Source organism: Oncorhynchus clarkii, chromosome 20 (genome assembly GCF_045791955.1).
Source record: "Oncorhynchus clarkii lewisi isolate Uvic-CL-2024 chromosome 20, UVic_Ocla_1.0, whole genome shotgun sequence".
NCBI lineage: Eukaryota > Metazoa > Chordata > Actinopteri > Salmoniformes > Salmonidae > Oncorhynchus > Oncorhynchus clarkii.
Window position 1 is genome coordinate 70475682 of NC_092166.1, and position 18381 is coordinate 70494062.

Below are 18381 nucleotides of genomic sequence, written 5' to 3' on the forward strand. Positions count from 1 at the left end.
TCTCCCATAAAGGCCAGATTGGTGAAGTGCTGTAGTCTTGTCCTTCTGGCAGCTTCTCCCATTTCAGCCAAGGAACGTTGTCAGTCTCTACAGCACTGGGTTCTTGGTCACCTCTTTGACCAAGGTCCTTGTTGCCCGGTTGCTCAGTTTGGTCAGACGGCCAGCTTGAGGCAGTCTGGGTAGTTCCACATTTTTTCAATGATGGAGATTCCAAAGATGACACTAGAAATTGTTTTATAATCTATAGTTTCGGCTCTTACATGCACTTTCAACTGTGGGACCTTAGACCAGTGTTTCTAAATCATGTCCAAACAATTTAACTGGCCACATGTGGACTTCAAGTTGTAGTGAAATATCAAGGATGATCAAGGGAAATTGGATACACCTGAGCTCAATTTGGATTGTCATAGCAAAGTGGTGTGAACACCTATGTAAATTTGATATTTCCTTTTCAATACATTAGCAAACATTTCTAAAAACATGTTTTCACTATGTCATTATGGGGTATTGTGTGTGGATGTTGATATTTTTTAATTCAGGCTGTAACAACAAAATGTGGAATAAGTCAAGGTGTTTGAATACTTTCTGAAGGAACTGTAGATGGATGTACACCGTTGTACATGTACACCGTTTCCCTTTGAAAAGTGTCTCCAGAAAAAAAAGTGTCCGTCTAGTTCCTAACATTTATTGCATAAATACTTCTGTACATCAATTTGAATCATAAATCAACATGGAGGACAGACTAACATCCAGTAATACTTCCACAAGATCTGTTTTCACAGCTTATTAAAAAAAAACCCAACAAAACAAAAAGGACAGAATGAAGAAGAGTGGCGACAGTCTTATTCCTCCACTGCGGTGCTCGGCTGTGATCCCTTGGATTTCTCCTTCAACTTTTCTGCATAAAACTTAAACGTCTCCTGGAAAGAGGGAGTCAAAGAAGAAAGGTCACCCAATAGTTGCAGTTGAAGTCGGAAGTTTACATACAACTTAACCAAATACATTTCAACTCCGTTTATCACAATTCCTGACATTTAATCCTGGTAAAAATTCCCTGTTTTAGGCCAGTTAGGATCACCACTTTATTTTAAGGATGTGAAATGCCAGAATAATAGTGGAGATAATGATTCATTTCAGCTTTTATTTATTTCATCACATTCCCAGTGGGTCAGACGTTTACATACACTCAATTAGTATTTGGTAGCATTGCCTTTAAATTGTTTAACTTGGGTCAAAAGTTTCAGGTAACCTTCCACAAGCCCATTCCTCCTGACAGAGCTGGTGTAACTAAGTCAGGTTCGTAGGCCTCCTTGCTTGCACACACTTTTTAAGTTCTGCCCACACATTTTCTATAGGATTGAGGACAAGGCTTTGTGATGGCCACTCCAATACCTTGACTTTGTTGTCCTTAAGCCATTTTGCCACAACTTTGGAAGTATGCTTGGGGTCATTGTCCATTTGGAAGACCCATTTGAGACCAAGCTTTAACTTCCTGACTGATGTCTTGAGATGTTGCTTCAATATATCCACATCATTTACACTCCCTCATGATGCCATTTATTTTGTGAAGTGCAGCAAAGCACCCCCACAACATGATGCTGCCACCCCTGAGCTTCACGGTTGGGATGGTGTTCTTCGGCTTGCAAGTCTCCCCCTTTTTCCTCCAAACATAACAATGGTCATTATGGCCAATCAGTTCTATTTTTGTTTCATCAGACCAGACAAAATTTCTCCAAAATGTACAATCTTTGTCCCCATGTGCAGTTGCAAACCGTAGTCTGGCTTTTTTTACGGCGGTTTTGGAGCAGTGGCTTCTTCCTTGCTGAGCGGCCTTTCAGGTTATGTTGATATAGGACTCGTTTTACTGTGGATATAGATACTTTTGTACCTGTTTCCTCCATCATCTTCACACGGTCCTTTACTGTTGTTCGGGGATTGATTTGCACTATTCGCACCAAAGTACGTTGATCTCTAGGAGACAGAACGCGTCTCCTTCCTGAGTGGTATGACGGCTGAGTGGTCCCATGGTGTTTATACTTGAATCCTATTGTTTGTACAGATGAACGTGGTACCTGCAGGCATTTGGAAATTGCTCCCAAGGATGAACCAGGCGTGTGGAGGTATACAATTTTTTTTCTGAGGTCTTGGCTGATTTCTTTTGATTTTCCCATGATGTCAAACAAAGAGGCACTGAGTCTGAAGGTGGGCCTTGAAATACATCCACAGGTTCACCTCCAATTGACTCAAATTATGTCAATTTGCCTTTCAGAAGCTTCTAAAGCCATGACATTTTCTGGAATTTTCCAAGCTGTTTAAAGGTACAGTCAACTTAGTGTATGTAAACTTCTGACCCACTGGAATTGTGATACAGTGAATTATAAGTGAAATAATCTGTCTGTAAATAATTGTTGGGAAAATTACTTGTCATGCACAAAGTAGATGTCCTAACCGACTTGCCAAACTAACAAGAAATTTGTGTGATTGAAAAACGAGTTTCAATGACTCCAACCTAAGTGTGTAAACTTCCGACTTCAACTGTATATGGCAATTTAGCAGACACCGTTCATAGTAACAGATATAGTCAGTATATGACAGGAAACAACCAAAACCAGAGTGGAACAATCTACAAATTAACAGTGTGGGTGTGGACTGTGTATTTGTTTGTGTGTGTGTGTATATATCGCAATCGTAGCCAGGGCTCACTCCCCTTTCAACAAGTCCACCGCACCCCTGGGTCTAACTAATAGACTTCTCCATCCAATCACGGGCTCTTGTTTCATCTCCAAATCCTGATTAATACACAAATAAGGGATTTACACTTTTCCTCCCCTCCCACTAGTCCGCCTAATTAAGCCCTGCTTTCAGGCTGAAAAAAGTGGGGCTTTTTAGAGAAGGTGAGTGCTTTCAGGAGATTAACGTTGCTGTAACATTGTATATTCCCCTATTAACCGTGTAATTAAAGTCGATAAATAGCCGTGTTGGCGGGAGGGGCCTGACGCGGGCCGCGCTTCAAATCTCTCCTTATCTGCTCTCTCAGGAGACTGCTTTGTACTCCAGCTAGAACAGCAGTCTGAAAACAGAAGGGTGGAAGAGGGTGTAGAGAAGGGGGGCACTACCTGAGATTGGTTTGTTGAAACTTTAAAGGTGATTTGAGAGCTCTGAAGACTGTTCTCAAAAAAAAAAAAAAAAAGAGGGGGGGGGGTTTGGAACGCGGCTGTACCTTTCCGACAGGTATTGAATAATACAGTGAGCCTGTTATGAGAGTTCTCTCTGCATCTCTGTGGGTGGGGGGGGGGTACGGCATCGACAGAGCTTGCTCTGCAGGTGTGTGCGTGTGATTGCAAGGCAATGTAAACAGCTCAAGTGGTTGACCTAGTTAGTGAGAACTCCTGGAGTGTAGGGTGACTACTTTGGCTGATTGCCAATTTGCCGGTGTTGTGTTAATGTACTATATTGTCCGATGATTCAAGTGCTGTAAATCTCTACCTCTCTTACCAGCTCATTACAGCCTCATAGTACACATCTCACTGACATAATTCTGTGCCAAACAAACCTATAGACACCTAAAAAAAAAACAAGACCACTGCAATCAATACAGATATCACTGTAAAACATAGTAATGTGTAGATTATGACTGCAGGCATAATCCAATACAAGCCACAAAACCCCAGATAAAAGCAGAAACATGTAGAGCATGGAGCCCTTCTGAATGGAGGCTCCCAGAGCAGGCAGACTGTTGGCTCTGATTACACCCAGTGCTCCCATCAACACACACACCCTGACAGACATTAGGTCACCAGTGGAAAAGATGCCAGCCCCAGTTAGGGCTGGGGTGTGTGGGGCCCGGTACACTGCAAGTGTGTGTGTTTTTGTATAGAGTGTGACTTGTTGTTCTGTAGCCCAGTAGACAACACAAGCCCTCAGGACTAGGACATTGCTCAGGTTTGGATCTTCTTTCTAACAACCAAATGATATTTCTAGTCTAACACTCATGACAGACACACTGCTATATCATTGAGGTGGCAAGCAGAGTGTGTGTGTGCGTGCGCTCACAGGTGGCTCAGTAAAGGGGACGGTCTCTCCTGCGTTCCTGTACAGCACGGCAAGTCTCTTCAGACACAGCTCATCAGCCTCCACTCCCTCCGTCTGCATCTGCTGGTACAGGGCTTTAGCCGACACCAGGTCGTTGTCCACACCTGGGTTTGTGTGTGGATGCATTTGCAAGAGTGAGACAAAGTTGATGCACGAGGTCAAAAGGTGTTGAAGAAAGCAGAAGACAGAAACATGAAAACAGTGTTAATATTACCACTGGTACCTCTGACCTCTTCTTGACCAGCAGGAGAACAGTGTTAATATTACCACTGGTACCTCTGACCTCTTCTTGACCAGGAGGAGAACAGTGTTAATATTACCACTGGTACTTCTGACCTCTTCTTGACCAGCAGGAGAACAGTGTTAATATTACCACTGGTACCTCTGACCTCTTCTTGACCAGCAGGAGAACAGTGTTAATGAAATAGTCAGGTTCCCTGTAAGGCAGGCAGAACAGCAGACCTGAAGTACTTCAGTGTGTCGCGTTTAGCACGCCACACTGGCTGAAGCAGAACCAGTCATTAGTGAACATGTGTTCCTGTTCTCCAAAAACACCTCTCAGGTTCCAGCAGACGCCGTCTGTTCCCTCTCGCCTGATGCATATTTGATTTGCTAGCTAATGACGACTTAGCTACAGGCCAGCAAGCTGAATGACGCACCCTGCTTAAGTTGCCTCAGCCTAGACAGGCCAGGGAGCCGAGCACCTAACTGAAAAACCGAAGCTCATTATCCTGACCTCTTCACACAATGTGTGGTGTACTCTACCCAACGTCAATAAATTGTGTGATTTGACTGTATCGTACAAAAAACAGTAAGCAAAATTACAGTAAAATACGTAAGTTGGATCATTTATATAGAGTATTTCCTAAGTATGAGTGCATTATGTAAAATGCTCTAGTCCAGAGGTCGCCAGTATTATATTTATATATATATATATATTTTTTTTTAAACACTACATTTTGGAAATCTATTTCAAAGTATTCCCACGCATAATAGAGAGATATGTGATCGTATACAAACAAAAACAAGGTTTGAAATGATTATGTTCAAGTCAATTATTATCTGTTTGGGCTTCTTACGTTACATTTGCGCTCTACAAGCTATTTGTAATTATGTTCCAGCCCCCTGACCATTCATTCAAGAAAAAAAAAGGAGGATCTCTACTCTATTCTGAGCGTGGCTTTAAACAACGTTTTACCATAGCACTTCATCAGGTAGGGATACAACGTCTCCTTCTCTGCGAAGTCAGGGATGAGAGTCATCAGGGTCTTGATCTTGCCCACCTATAACAGATAAACAGTTAGATAGATGCCACCAAGTCATAACACTCCTTAAATGATAATACGATAGGGATTCAGGTAACCTAGTGAATAAGAACGTTGGGCCAGTAACCGAAAGGTCGCTGGTTAGAATCCCTTAGCAGACTAGGTGAAAAATCTGTCGATGTGCCCTGGAGCAAGGCACTTAATCCTAATTGCTCCTGTAAGTCGCTCTGGATAAGTGTGTTTGCTAAATGACTCAAGTGGAATGATTATGCATTTCTCCAGGCACTTTAAATGAAGGCTAATAACAAACAAGCCTTTGGTTCAGATATGATATAGTGTGGTTGAAGGAGATGGTTGTACCTGGCCTGGTTTCTGGGCCAGCCTGGACATGTAAGAGACCAGAATCTCCTTCTGTTCAGCCACAGCATTACAGCGCTAGAGAAAGAGAAGAGGGGCAGGAGAGATCAGAGTCGTGACTAACCAGGTTTCCATCCAACCTTTTAATGAGAGTACATGTTGAATAAAAAAAGAACGTTACGACAGGAGTGATGGAAAATGATCATTTGCCGTTAAACTTTCCATAGGTCAACAAAACCGAATACGCTAGACAAGGTGGGATCTTTTTGTGTTTGTAAAATTAATTATGCGAGAAATGGTGGTGGATATAATAGCCATCATATCGAAGTAAACTTCAGGTCATGCGATACGGCGTATAGTCCTCCCACTACTTGGGAGACCATGCAGTTTATTAGGCTACATATAACAAGTTATGATGAACTTCACAGGGTGGTGAAAGTGCACGGTGATGAGCTTGATGCTGTTTTCCAATAAATATCCAGGGTCTTATTCTGGTGACATGATGATCGATGCTCTTATCCATATTCTCATGTAGCGAGCCTACCCATACGGTCTGCAATATGTTGGATAGAGCACAAGTGCCAAGACCAGTGGGCACATTCGCTAGAACGCAACATTTGTGACAAAACCATCAGTAGAGTTGAAAATGCGATGGAAACCCATGTAACTTGCTTTTTTGGTGGGGTAAATTTAACCGCAAAAGTTATTTTTAAGTGCACTACGTTGCCACACACAGCCTTTCCTCAACAACAAGCAAATTTGATGGAAACATGTCTCTGGTTGGAAAATGCAGGATTTAGGAATATTCACCATTTGGATAGAAACTTAGCTAATGACTGTGCAGAAACAAATGCAGACATGCAAATGTGCAACCACACACAGCAATTCAGGGATTGTAAAAAGGGTACATGTACTGTAGGAGAGCATCTCTGCTTGTGAACAGGTTTCTATTTGCTGTGCCGTGTGCGTTTTGTGTTAAGTGTTTTTGAATTGCTTTAGGCCTTTTATTATATGCCCTGCACTCCAGACAGCGCTCTGCAGTTCTAGGTTCATTACACCGCCAACAGGGTGTCAGCCAGATAACTACTTATTTCTTTATCAAATTTAAAAATGTACAGTGCCTGTTCACTTTAAAGTATAATTATCTACACTTAGCAACATAAAGGGGCTGATTGGAATCTGTACTGCGCTGTAGCATTCTAGGGGGTAATTTACTTCACCACCTTTACTTTCTGTCATTAGTCAATTACCAGAGGCAGGAAGTGAGGTAGGGGAAGTAGCTCTCATAACGAGGAGAGAATGAGTGAAACCAACCAAGGTTCAAACCTACGAAAGAATGTATGTAAACAGGCTCTTTATCACAAAGCAGCCATTTTAAATTCAGGGCTTCGATTTAGAAATACTTTTTTATATAAAACAATTAAGAGGGATTTGCTTTGGGCTAAAGATGTAACCTTAAAAAAAATTGGTAAGAAGTAAAGACTATGAAAAGTGTGAGTGCCGCATTAAACCCTGCCGTGCTCTGAGTCTTCTCTGGGTTCAGTGGCAATGAGGTCACATTACAAGCCATTCGTGAACGCCGTGTTTCTTTCCTTGGGTGGAATTAAAAGCGGCGGCCTCGGAGGCTTTTAACCGCAGCGTGGAGTAGCAGCGTATTAAACAGAGGGCCAGAGTCACTCAGCGGCAGAATGGCTTTAGTACAATCAGGCAATTAGAACAACACTCCTCCACTCTCCTCTTCTCTCCAGTCGCTCGCTCTCTCCGCTAGGACCCGTTTTATCCAGAAGCCAGACTGGCCGTGACGCAACCCCCTGTATCCCTGATCCCAGACGAGCATACTCCCTCACGGCTGCTTAAAAGCTCTGGATAAGCAGGGAATTTCAGAATATCTCTACCCCCAGCACCCCACCTCCCAGAGCAGGTCTAGGAGGACCCTGCCTCACTGACTTCTGGTCCGACTCACTTCTTAATGACTTCATTCAACACACTTGTCATCTGCCTGGTTAAAAGCTTTTCAGAGTTTAGCTAACAGTTTCTTATAGGATAGAATTGTTCCTCCGTTACAATAAACCTGGGAGAGGCCTGCAGAAATACCAGCCAAGCTGCTAAATATGCTCAAGTAGATGCATATTACACGAAACACGGATTCTTCTAATTTGGCTTTAATTTCTTATGAACTTAGAGTGGTATCTGTGTTCATTTTCATGTCTCCGTTGGAATCAAGCATCTTTGTTAATCATTGAGCAGCAGTATAATTACGTGTGAATTCAAGGGGAACATGATCTGGAGGAGAAGGGCACCAGAAGGTCTCTTTTGATCCTTCTCCCTCTCAATGTTCATGTGGCTCGAGCTACATTTAAATGACATATAACTGAGCAAACCGATCAATCTTGCATATGTTCAAAGTACATTATACTCATCGACCTTTGTGATGCGAAGGTGATCTATATTTCAATGTGACTGAGGGTGATTTGAAGTCAAAGTATGCTAAATAATCTTTGTCTTTATCCAGATTGTGGATTTATCGATATGTGCACGGAAATCAAAATATAGTTATTAACACATTATTATACAACCCTTTTGCCTTCAGAACAACCTAAATTTGTCGGTTGTCAAAAGCGTTCCACAGGGATGCTGGTCCATGTTGACTCCAATGCTTCCCACAGTTGTGTCAAGTTGGCTGGATGTCCTTTGGGTGGTGGACCATCTTTGATCCACACGGGAAACTGTTGAGCGTGAAAAACCCAGCAGTGTTGCAGTTCTTGGCACAAACCGGTGCACCTGGCACCTACTACCATACCCCGTTCAAAGGCACTGTTCAAATATTTTGTCTTGCCCATTCAATTGTCTCAAGGTTTCAAAATCTTTCTTTAACCTGCCTCCTCCCCTTCATCTACACTGATTGAAGTGGATTTAACAAGTGACATCAATAAAGCTGGGTGTAGACTACACAACTTTCAAAATGCTAAAAATGGCTGAGCCTCTTACATTAAAGGACCAGCTTTCCTGTAGTGTTGCTCACTTAACGTAGCTACAACAAGATCTGGCTCAAATCAGCCGCAAACGTTTTCAGTCAGATATTCACGCTTTCCATACGGAGTTTAAATATATAGCCAACATTTTTAATGGAATAACATTGCTTGTGAAACGTCAGAGCTGTAACGATTTGACACTTTGGCAAGAACAAAACGCACACTAGTAGTGGTCATCGCTCCTGCTCAAGAGTCTACACATTCTGGGTGATGAAAAACAACATCTCACTGGCTTCTTCTCTGGCAAGCTCTCATTGGCTATTGCTGATCATCGTGCTCAAAACGTGTCATTGCACATCTCACACTACAAGAGCACTGTTTGAAAATATGGGGATGTCTGGGACTGCTCAAAGACAAGATCGGTAGCGCTCAGATTGAGTGTGACCCGCTCACATTAAAGGAGCGTTGGTGACGACCGCACACCCCGAGTAGGCAACTACATGGGCATTTTGTCCAGGAGCTCAAAAACTTGTCTGGAACTGCTAAATCCAGGCAAAAATCGTGTTTGCGCACACATGAACAGACACACACACACAGAGAGAGAGAAATAGATAGAAAGCCAGCCACGACAGCAACACCCACAGATTTAAGGAATCATAGCATTCACCTAGTCAGTCGATGTCATGGAAAGAGCAGATGTTCCTAATGTTTACCCACACATGAACACACACACAGAGACAGAGAAACAGACAGTCAGACAGACAGGCAGCCAGCCAGCCAGCCATGAGAGCTACACACAGAGACAAATAACTCAAACTGATTGAATGTAGTGGCTGATGTCACTGGGTGAGTGGGATACGTACGGCCAGCATGAACTTGGCGTCCTCTACCATGTTAGCCTCCAGCAGCTGTAGGAAGAGGTCTGAAGCAGCTCTGTACGATGAAAAGTGATTTGCCAGCCTCTCTGCCATGGCACTCACTACACAGAGACACACAGACAGGATCACAATCAACATAGATCTCACTCAGCAAGGTTAATGAGAAGATTGATCTTATAGGGTATACAGGTTGGTACACTGCTTGCTGATGGTCTGTTCCAAGAGTATCAACTACTGCAGTAAATTCTATATGAAAGTGGGGACCATGTTGGACATTAAAGACACATTGTCTGAAGGTGGGCGGGTGAGGTTATACAGGTGTCTGTGTTCCTTACATTTATCCAGAGCAGCGCCATTGTTCTCCTCCAACACCTTCCTGAAGACAAAGGCCATGCTGGCAGCCGGACCCTGAGGCCCATCACCCTGTGTGTAGACAGCCTCCAAGCCCTCCACTGCAGAGTCCAGGTCTCCACTGACAGAGACAGAGAGAGAATATAGGCATTTCGCTAGGTCAAAAACAGAAGGGAAAAAAAAGGATCCAATCTCTTCACTGAGACCTCAATGTATCCGCTGGGGGAAGTAGCAGCAGAACTTTCTGGGAAAGAAATAACCAGTAAAACACGATAGTAACAGAGATAGAGAGGTCGATGAGGGCATACAGGGAGGTATGATTAAATATTCTCTAAATATGCGAGGAGCGTCCCCCTCATCATTCATCCAAACACAGAAAGAGAAAAACAAAGTGCATCAAACTATTATCGGCCGCATTAGCATTCTCTCCGCTAACAGTGGCGTGGGGGTGTCATCCCCACCTAGCTCCCAGGGCCAAGACGATAGGATAGCGGAAGTGAAAAGGCGCTCATGCCCGATTGGGCAGCACTCCCTGCTCTCTCGCCTGCCTGGGCCTGTCAGGAAGAACTCTGACCCCACCCCCACCACGATTGGCCTGAGCAGCTGTGACACGTGCGGGGCGGCACGATTTGAGCCGAGCTGACTGGTTAAGAGGGAAGGGTCCAGAAAGGAGCGCCACATTTAGAGATGGACCTCTGTAAATTATTCAGACTCAGTCAGAGCAGTCACAGTGGATTCAGACACAGATTAAATATTCATGTGGGCTGGTGGAGAAGGAGAGGAAAGGATGTAGAGGGAGGGGGGGGAGAACTAGAGGAAGGGAGGAGGGAGAAGGGTTAAGCGTTAGCTTGTTGGGGTCCCAGGTTAGGTTGTTCATATTTGGTGAGTTTAGCCTATTTGGTAGTGGCAACCTGTGCTGTATTCCCCTAGGGTATTGTTAACCCACTGGGTATTGGAGGCCAGGGTATTGTTAACCCACTGGGTATTGGAGGCCAGGGTATTGTTAACCCACTGGGTATTGGAGGCCAGGGTATTGTTAACCCACTGGGTATTGGAGGCCAGGGCATTGTTAACCCACTGGGTATTGGAGGCCAGGGTATTGTTAACCCACTGGGTATTGGAGGCCAGGGTATTGTTAACCCACTGGGTATTGGAGGCCAGGGTATTGTTAACCCACTGGGTATTGGAGGCCAGGGCATTGTTAACCCACTGGGTATTGGAGGCCAGGGTATTGTTAACCCACTGGGTATTAGAGGCCAGGGTATTGTTAACCCACTGGGTATTGGAGGCCAGGGTATTGTTAACCCACTGGGTATTGGAGGCCAGGGCATTGTTAACCCACTGGGTATTGGAGGCCAGGGTATTGTTAACCCACTGGGTATTGGAGGCCAGGGTATTGTTAACCCACTGGGTATTGAGGCCAGGGTATTGTTAACCCACTGGGTATTGGAGGCCAGGGCATTGTTAACCCACTGGGTATTGGAGGCCAGGGCATTGTTAACCCACTGGGTATTGGAGGCCAGGGTATTGTTAACCCACTGGGTATTGAGGCCAGGGTATTGTTAACCCACTGGGTATTGGAGGCCAGGGTATTGTTAACCCACTGGGTATTGGAGGCCAGGGTATTGTTAACCCACTGGGTATTGGAGGCCAGGGTATTGTTAACCCACTGGGTATTGGAGGTCAGGGTATTGTTAACCCACTGGGTATTGGAGGCCAGGGTATTGTTAACCCACTGGGTATTGGAGGCCAGGGTATTGTTAACCCACTGGGTATTGGAGGCCAGGGTCATTCAAAATCCCATGGCACTCGTAAGATTAGGGGTTTTCACACTGGTGTCATGGCTAAATTCCCAACCTGGCCACATTCCATCATGGTTACCTGATCATCCCCCTCATTCCTAATTGGAATACAGTGCATTCGGAAAGCATTCAGACCGTTTTACTTTTTCCACACTGTTACGTTACGGCCTTATTCTAAAATTGATTTAATCAGTTTTTTTCCCTCATCAATCTACACACAATACCCCAACTGACAAAGCAAAAACAGGTTTAGAAATTTTTGCAAATGTATTTAAAACAAAGAAAACTTAAATATCACATTTACATAAGTATTCAGACCCTTTACTCAGTACTTTCTTGAAGCACCTTTGGCAATGATTACATCCTTGAGTCTTCTTGGGTATGATGCTACAAGCTTGGCATACCTGTATGTGGGGAGTTTCTCCCATTCTTCTCTGCGGAGTGGCTGGGCCACTCAAGGACATTCAGAAACTTGTCCCAAAGCCACTCCTGCGTTGTCTTGGTTGTGTGCTTAGGGTCGTTGTACTGTTGGAAGGTGAACCATCACCCCAATCTGAGGGTCCTGAACACTCTGCAGCAGGTTTTCATTAAGAATCTCTGTGCTTTTCTCCGTTCATCTTTCCCTCGATCCTGACTAGTCTCCCAGTCCCTGCCGCTGAAAAATATCCCCACAGCATGCTGCCACCACTATGCTTCACCTTAGAGATGGTGCCGGGTTTTCTCCAGAAGTGATGCTTGGCATTCAGCCAAAGAGTTCAATCTTGGTTTCATCAGACCAGATAATCTTGTTTCTCATGGTCTGAGTCCTTTATGTGCCCTTTGGCAAACTCCAAGGGGCTGTCAGGTGCCTTTTACTGAAGAGTGAAATCTATCTGGCCTCTCTATCATAAAGGCCTGATTGGTGGAGTGCTGCAGAGAAATGGCGCCGACAGAGGGCTGCCTCGCTTCTAGCTCTTTTATGTATTACTACTTACATTATTAGCCCAGGTTTGTTTAGTGTTATTACATACAGCTGGGAAGCTATCAGAGCGGCGGTAACTCACCAGGACTACGACTTTCCCGAAGTGAATCCTTTGTTCACACCACCCAGGGAAATATCCTGCTAAAACACTTGACCACTGACACTCCAACTTCCGGGATGCCTACAACGCACCAAGTGGTGAAGGTAGGAAACAAGACCTCCACTTCACTGATCCTGAAGACTGGAGCCCCACAAGGGTGCGTGCTCAGCCCCCTCCTGTACTCCCTGTTCACCAAGGACTGCATGGCCAGGCACATCTCCAACTGAAATCATTAAGTTTGCAGACTACACAACAGTAGTAGGCTTGATTACCAACAATGAGGGGACAGCCTACAGGGAGGAGGTGAGGGCTGTGGGAGTGTGGTGCCAGGAAAATACCTCTAAATCAAGTTCCTTGGCGTACACGTCACTGACAAATTTAAATGGTCCACCCACACAGACAGTGTGATGAAGACAACAGCGCCTCTTCAACTTTAGGACGCTTGGCACCTAAAAGTCTCAAACTTTTACAGATGCAGAATTGAGAGCATCCTGTCGGGCTGTATACCAAATGGTACGGCAACTGCACCGCCCGCAACCGCAGGGCTCTCCAGAGGATGGCGCGGTCTGCCCTCCATGACACCTACAACACCAGATGTCACAGGAAGGCCAAAAAGATCATCAAGGACAACAACCACCCGAGCCACTGCTTGTTCACCCCGCTATCATCCAGAAGGTGAGGTCAGTATAGGTGCATCAAAGCTGGGATGTTTGTCCTTCTGGAAGGTTCTCCCATCTCCACGGAGGAACTCTAGAGCACTGTCAGATTGACCATTAAGTTCTTGGTCACCTCCCTTACCAAGGCCCTTCTCTCCCGGGCCGACAAGCTCTAGGAAGAGTCTTGGTGGTTTCAAACTTCTTCCATTTAAGAATGGGGACCTTCAATGCTGCAGGTACCCGTCCCCAGATCTGTGCCCCCACACAATCCTGTCTCGGCGCTCTACGGACAATTCCTTCGACTTCATGACTTGGTTTTTGCTTTGACATGCACAGTAAACTGTGGGACTGGTGTGCATGCCTTTCCAAATCATGTCCAATTAATTGAATTTACCACAGGTGGACTCCAATCAAGTTGTAGAAACATCTCAGAAACTCCCCAAATACAGGTGTGCCAAGATTGTAGCGTCATACCCAAGAAGACTCAAGGCTGTAATCACTGCCAATGGAGCTTTAACAAAGTACTGAGTAAAGGGTCTGAATACTTCTGTAAATGTGAACTTTGCTAACATGTCTAAAAACCTATTTCTGCTTTGACATTATGGGGTATACTCGGCCTTGTCTCAGGATGGTAAGTTGGTGGTTGAAGATATCCATCTAATGGTGTGGGGGCTGTGCTTTGGCAAAGTGGGTGGGGTTATATCCTGCCTGTTTGGCCCTGTCCGGGGGTATCGTTCAGATGGGGCCACAGTGTCTCCCGACCCCTCCTGTCTCAGCCTCCAGTATATGCTGCAGTAGTTCATGTGTCGGTAGCTAGGATCAGATCTGGAGTATTTCTCTTGTCTTATCTGGTGTCCTGTGTGAATTTAAGTATGCTCTCTCTAATTCTTTGTCTCTTTCTTTCTCTTTCGGAGGACCTGAGCCCTAGGACCATGCCTCAGGACTACCTGGCCTGATGACTCCTTGCTGTCCCCAGTCCACCTGGCTGTGCTGCTGCTCCAGTTTCAACTGTTCTGCCTGCGGCTATGGAACCCTGACCTGTTCACCGGACGTGCTACCTGTCCCAGACCTGCTGTTTTCAACTCTCTAGAGACAGCAGGATCTGTAGAGATACTCTGAATGATCGGCTATGAAAAGCCAACTGACATTTACTCCTGAGGTGCTGACCTGTTGCACCCTCGACAACCACTGTGATTATTAATATTTGACCCTGTTGGTCATCTATGAACTTTTGAACATTTTGGCCATGTTCTGTTATAATCTCCACCTGGCACAGCCAGAAGAGGACTGGCCACCCCTCATAGACTGGTTCCTCTAGGTTTCTTCCTAGGTTCTGGCCTTTCTAGGGAGTTTTTCCTAGCCACCGTGCTTCTACACCTGCATTGCTTGCTGTTTGGGGTTTTAGGCTGGGTTTCTGTACAGCACTTTGAGATATCAGCTGATGTAAGAAGGGCCTTATAAATAGTTTTTGATTTTATTGTGTGTAGATTGAGAAGGGAACAAACGATGTAACAAATTGTAGAATAATGCTGTTGAAAAAGGGGTCGGAATACACTCCGAATGCACTGTACATAAAGCGCCAGTAGGCAGAAAAGTGCTATATAAATTCAATCAATTGTTATGAATTATTATTTATTATTATAACAGATTTCCAAAATTAAAATGAATTGGAGCTGACTTCCTGGTGTTTTTACAGTGTTTATGTACAACAATGAACATTTTTGCTCAGGAAACTTGGGGGACCAAATAAAACCACCCGCAGTGTGCCAGTTGGGTAACCCCGCTGTGTATTGGAGGCCAGGAGATTTTTAACCCTGAGAGCATTGAGAAACAGGTTCACTGCAATGCTACTGAAACCCTTGATAACAGCATGACAATACCCCTTCATAAAGCTGGGCGCGATTGAGTGCTAAGTAGGTGAGTAGATGAACCTTACTTTTTGATGTGTGCCATGGCAGTGTTGTTGAGAAAGACCATGCTTGACAGGTTGAGGGGCGTGCCCAACCCTTTCATCAGAACCTCCACTTCCTGGATGCCTTGGACATCCCCATGGCTACCGAGGGATTGCACCAATCGTGTGACGGACAGTTTTGAGGGCACCTGGTCTCCCTGCAGCATGGACTTGAGTGTGGACATGCCATCTAAGGGTGGGAGGAAGGCAACAGAATGTATGCAACAAAGAAACTCAGTGTGTGTGTTTGAGCACGTATCACGCAAAAAACCCACCTTTGGCTAGCCCTCTCTTGACCTGTGTAATGATGAGGAGGCTGTTGGCTATGTCATTCAGCTTGAACCCTGGGACACGGCCTACGGCACTGAGGAACAGACAGACAGAACAGACATAAGTCAACAATCTTCAACCTTACAGCAGAGGTGAACAACCCTCCACTCCACTGAAATGGGAAGAGAGAGAAAATAAGACTGAAACAGAGGGACAGAGTGAAAGTGAGTCCGACTGACAATCAAGTCTGGCCATAGAAGTATTACAAAACAACCGGGTGTTCAGACTACTCCCTCTGAGGTCCTCTCCAGCTCCGAGTGTGGGGGGCGGTGAGTCTCCTCTGGGGCTGGGCAGGGAGAGAACAGCTGCTGCAGTCATGAGACCCTAGGTAATGTCCCTTTCCCTCCATCCCTCAGTCTATCCCCTTGTCCTTTCAGACATCTTTTTTTTCCATTTCAGAGCCACTAATACCTCAATCAATCTCTCTTTTATTATTACAGTCTCCGACCGGATTAATCTGGCTGCTCAATTGAGCATTGGCCTCATGCTCCTTATCGCCGCGCCGACCAACCACCAGCCCTCTGCACACTCGGACAGATTGCTGCGGAAACCTTGGTCAGAGTGATTCTTATCAATCCCAAGGAAAGAAAATCCCTCCTGTCGCTGCCCTCTAGCCTCCCCATCTCACGCACTCTTTTCACCCTCTCTCTGGGGTCTCCCCCTCCACCCAACTTCCGCTCTGACCCTCCCACATTTCTCTCCATCCCAATCCCCTTAATCTCTGCTAAGCGCCCCACTGCTCAGTTATGATGCAGCCCCTCCTCCTCTCCCCAACCCAGCCTTGGGCCCATCTGGCTCCAGCCCTGTCTAAGTCGTCCACGCGCAAGAGACTGGGCTTTATACACACTAGGGGAATTATTACTGTACTGGCGTCTTGATCATCTTCCCACATGATTAAACCAACCCCCACTGCATCCCTTCTCTGATAAATTCAAGGTCCTTCACAGGACTAAAAAACCCTGGGTTAAGTCATGCCCTATACTGGCCTGATGTAGGGGTACCTAAAGTTCTGGAGCGAAGGGGGACAGGTGGGGATGTGGTGTGTGTAATGTGGAAGGTATGCGTTGAGTCCTTGTAGTAATTCTACTAAATGTTCATTAACACACAGACAGACACACACAGGGAACTTCAACAGCCACCCGAGGGCAGTGAGCGAGGGAAGAGGATTATACAAAGACTCTCCTGCTCGAAGGGGACAGATCATCAGTCATGTGTTATGAGCGATGAGAACCTAATTTCGCTCTCGTTTTTTAAAAGGGATAACTCCTGCTACTAAGATCCCAGGACAACCAAAAAACACACACACGATACATTACTAATCAGCAGAAGATTGTCATTTTTGTGCAAAGTCATCCGCTTCCCAGAAAACCAAATTAATCTGTGGCGATAGGAAGGGGCTCAAGCGCTTCCGAGGCTTACCAGACCACTGCTGTTCACATTCAGCAGGGTTAAGGGTCAATTCACAATCACTTGGTAATCTCAAACCTAATTCAAGAACCCTGGCTGCCCTGTATACTGTAAGCTTAACCTGTGACAAACCAGAATTTGACTCTGAGTGTGGAAGTAGCCCACTGTAAAAGTGTGTGGTTTCTTTGTCAGGACCACTGGCAGATAGAGAGGGGGAGTGAGGGAGAGGACACAGGACGTACTGACACACACAGACAAACTCACATCTCTTTGACCACCATGGCGTTCTCCATACTACCCTCGGCCAGCAGAGCCCGGATCAGACTGTCGTAGGGGGCCGGGCCCAGGGTCACACCCTTCCTATCAATATCCTTCAGCATATCATAGGCCTCTGGACAGACCAACAGAGGGAGATGGAGGGAGAGAGAATGAGAAATGTAGCAGGAGAGAGGGATTGATAGAGATCCCCATCAGGAAACATATGAAAAGCATTCAACAATCCACCACGTCAACAGGACAACCAGACATGTTTCGTAAAACATGTCTCAGTGGTCATGGGACAGTCTGTATTAAGAGAAGCCCATGAAATCCACAATATTACCAATGGAGGTCTGGCAGCAATACCTTTAGCCTTGCCCTTCTTGCAGAGGGTGAGCATTCTGAACTGGTAGTCAGCAGGGTTGTTATCTGCAGTAGCAGCCTGGGTGCTGGCTGACTTGGTGGCTTTGCCCTTTGACCCTACAGGCTTGGTCTCTGCCTGTGCTTCTCTGTCTGCAGCCTGCTCATACCACACCTATGGAAAGGTAGAGTACAACATACTGTGAATAACTACTATCAAAACAGTCACTGGTAAAATATGGGTCAATGTTCACACGATACAAAAACGGCCCCTATGGTACACAAATGATAGGAACACAAGAGCATGCTTGTCCCATAGAATAGTGTGTGCGTGCGCAAGTGAATCTGTGTTTCATAATTCTACAATGAAGCATAGAGTCGCAAATTGCATATCACAACCCATTCACAACATATCTGGGTGATTGGTGCATGTCTGTGTCGAGTTCAATGTAAAACTGATTTTAGTACTTCACTTAATTTCACTATTTTTCTTTGTCGTGGCAATTCTGAATCATGAAAACACAAAATCACTCAAAGTAGGTAGAAGGTTTGTATTGAGAATGCTTGGTTAAGAGCCACAGCATTGATTTGCAACTCAGTTTTGGTTGCAACAACCCCAAGACTAGACGACTTGCTTCTGC

At 45.3% G+C, this 18381-nt stretch overlaps 1 protein-coding gene across 1 annotated transcript in view; it reads right to left on the reverse strand.

Annotated features, from left to right (window-relative positions):
• Nucleotides 1–514: 514 nt before the first annotated feature.
• The window catches only part of LOC139376846 (leucine-rich pentatricopeptide repeat containing), a 71853-nt gene continuing 53986 nt past the window's right edge, over nucleotides 515–18381 (reverse strand). The window contains exons 29-38 of the mRNA XM_071119802.1: nucleotides 17747–17915; nucleotides 17387–17513; nucleotides 15661–15749; nucleotides 15371–15575; nucleotides 9900–10036; nucleotides 9550–9665; nucleotides 5718–5792; nucleotides 5291–5375; nucleotides 4054–4196; nucleotides 515–920 (exon numbers count right to left, since the gene is read on the reverse strand). Coding sequence (XP_070975903.1) covers nucleotides 843–920; nucleotides 4054–4196; nucleotides 5291–5375; nucleotides 5718–5792; nucleotides 9550–9665; nucleotides 9900–10036; nucleotides 15371–15575; nucleotides 15661–15749; nucleotides 17387–17513; nucleotides 17747–17915 — 1224 coding nt within the window. The 3' untranslated portion in view covers nucleotides 515–842. The remainder of the gene's footprint in view (nucleotides 921–4053; nucleotides 4197–5290; nucleotides 5376–5717; nucleotides 5793–9549; nucleotides 9666–9899; nucleotides 10037–15370; nucleotides 15576–15660; nucleotides 15750–17386; nucleotides 17514–17746; nucleotides 17916–18381) is intronic.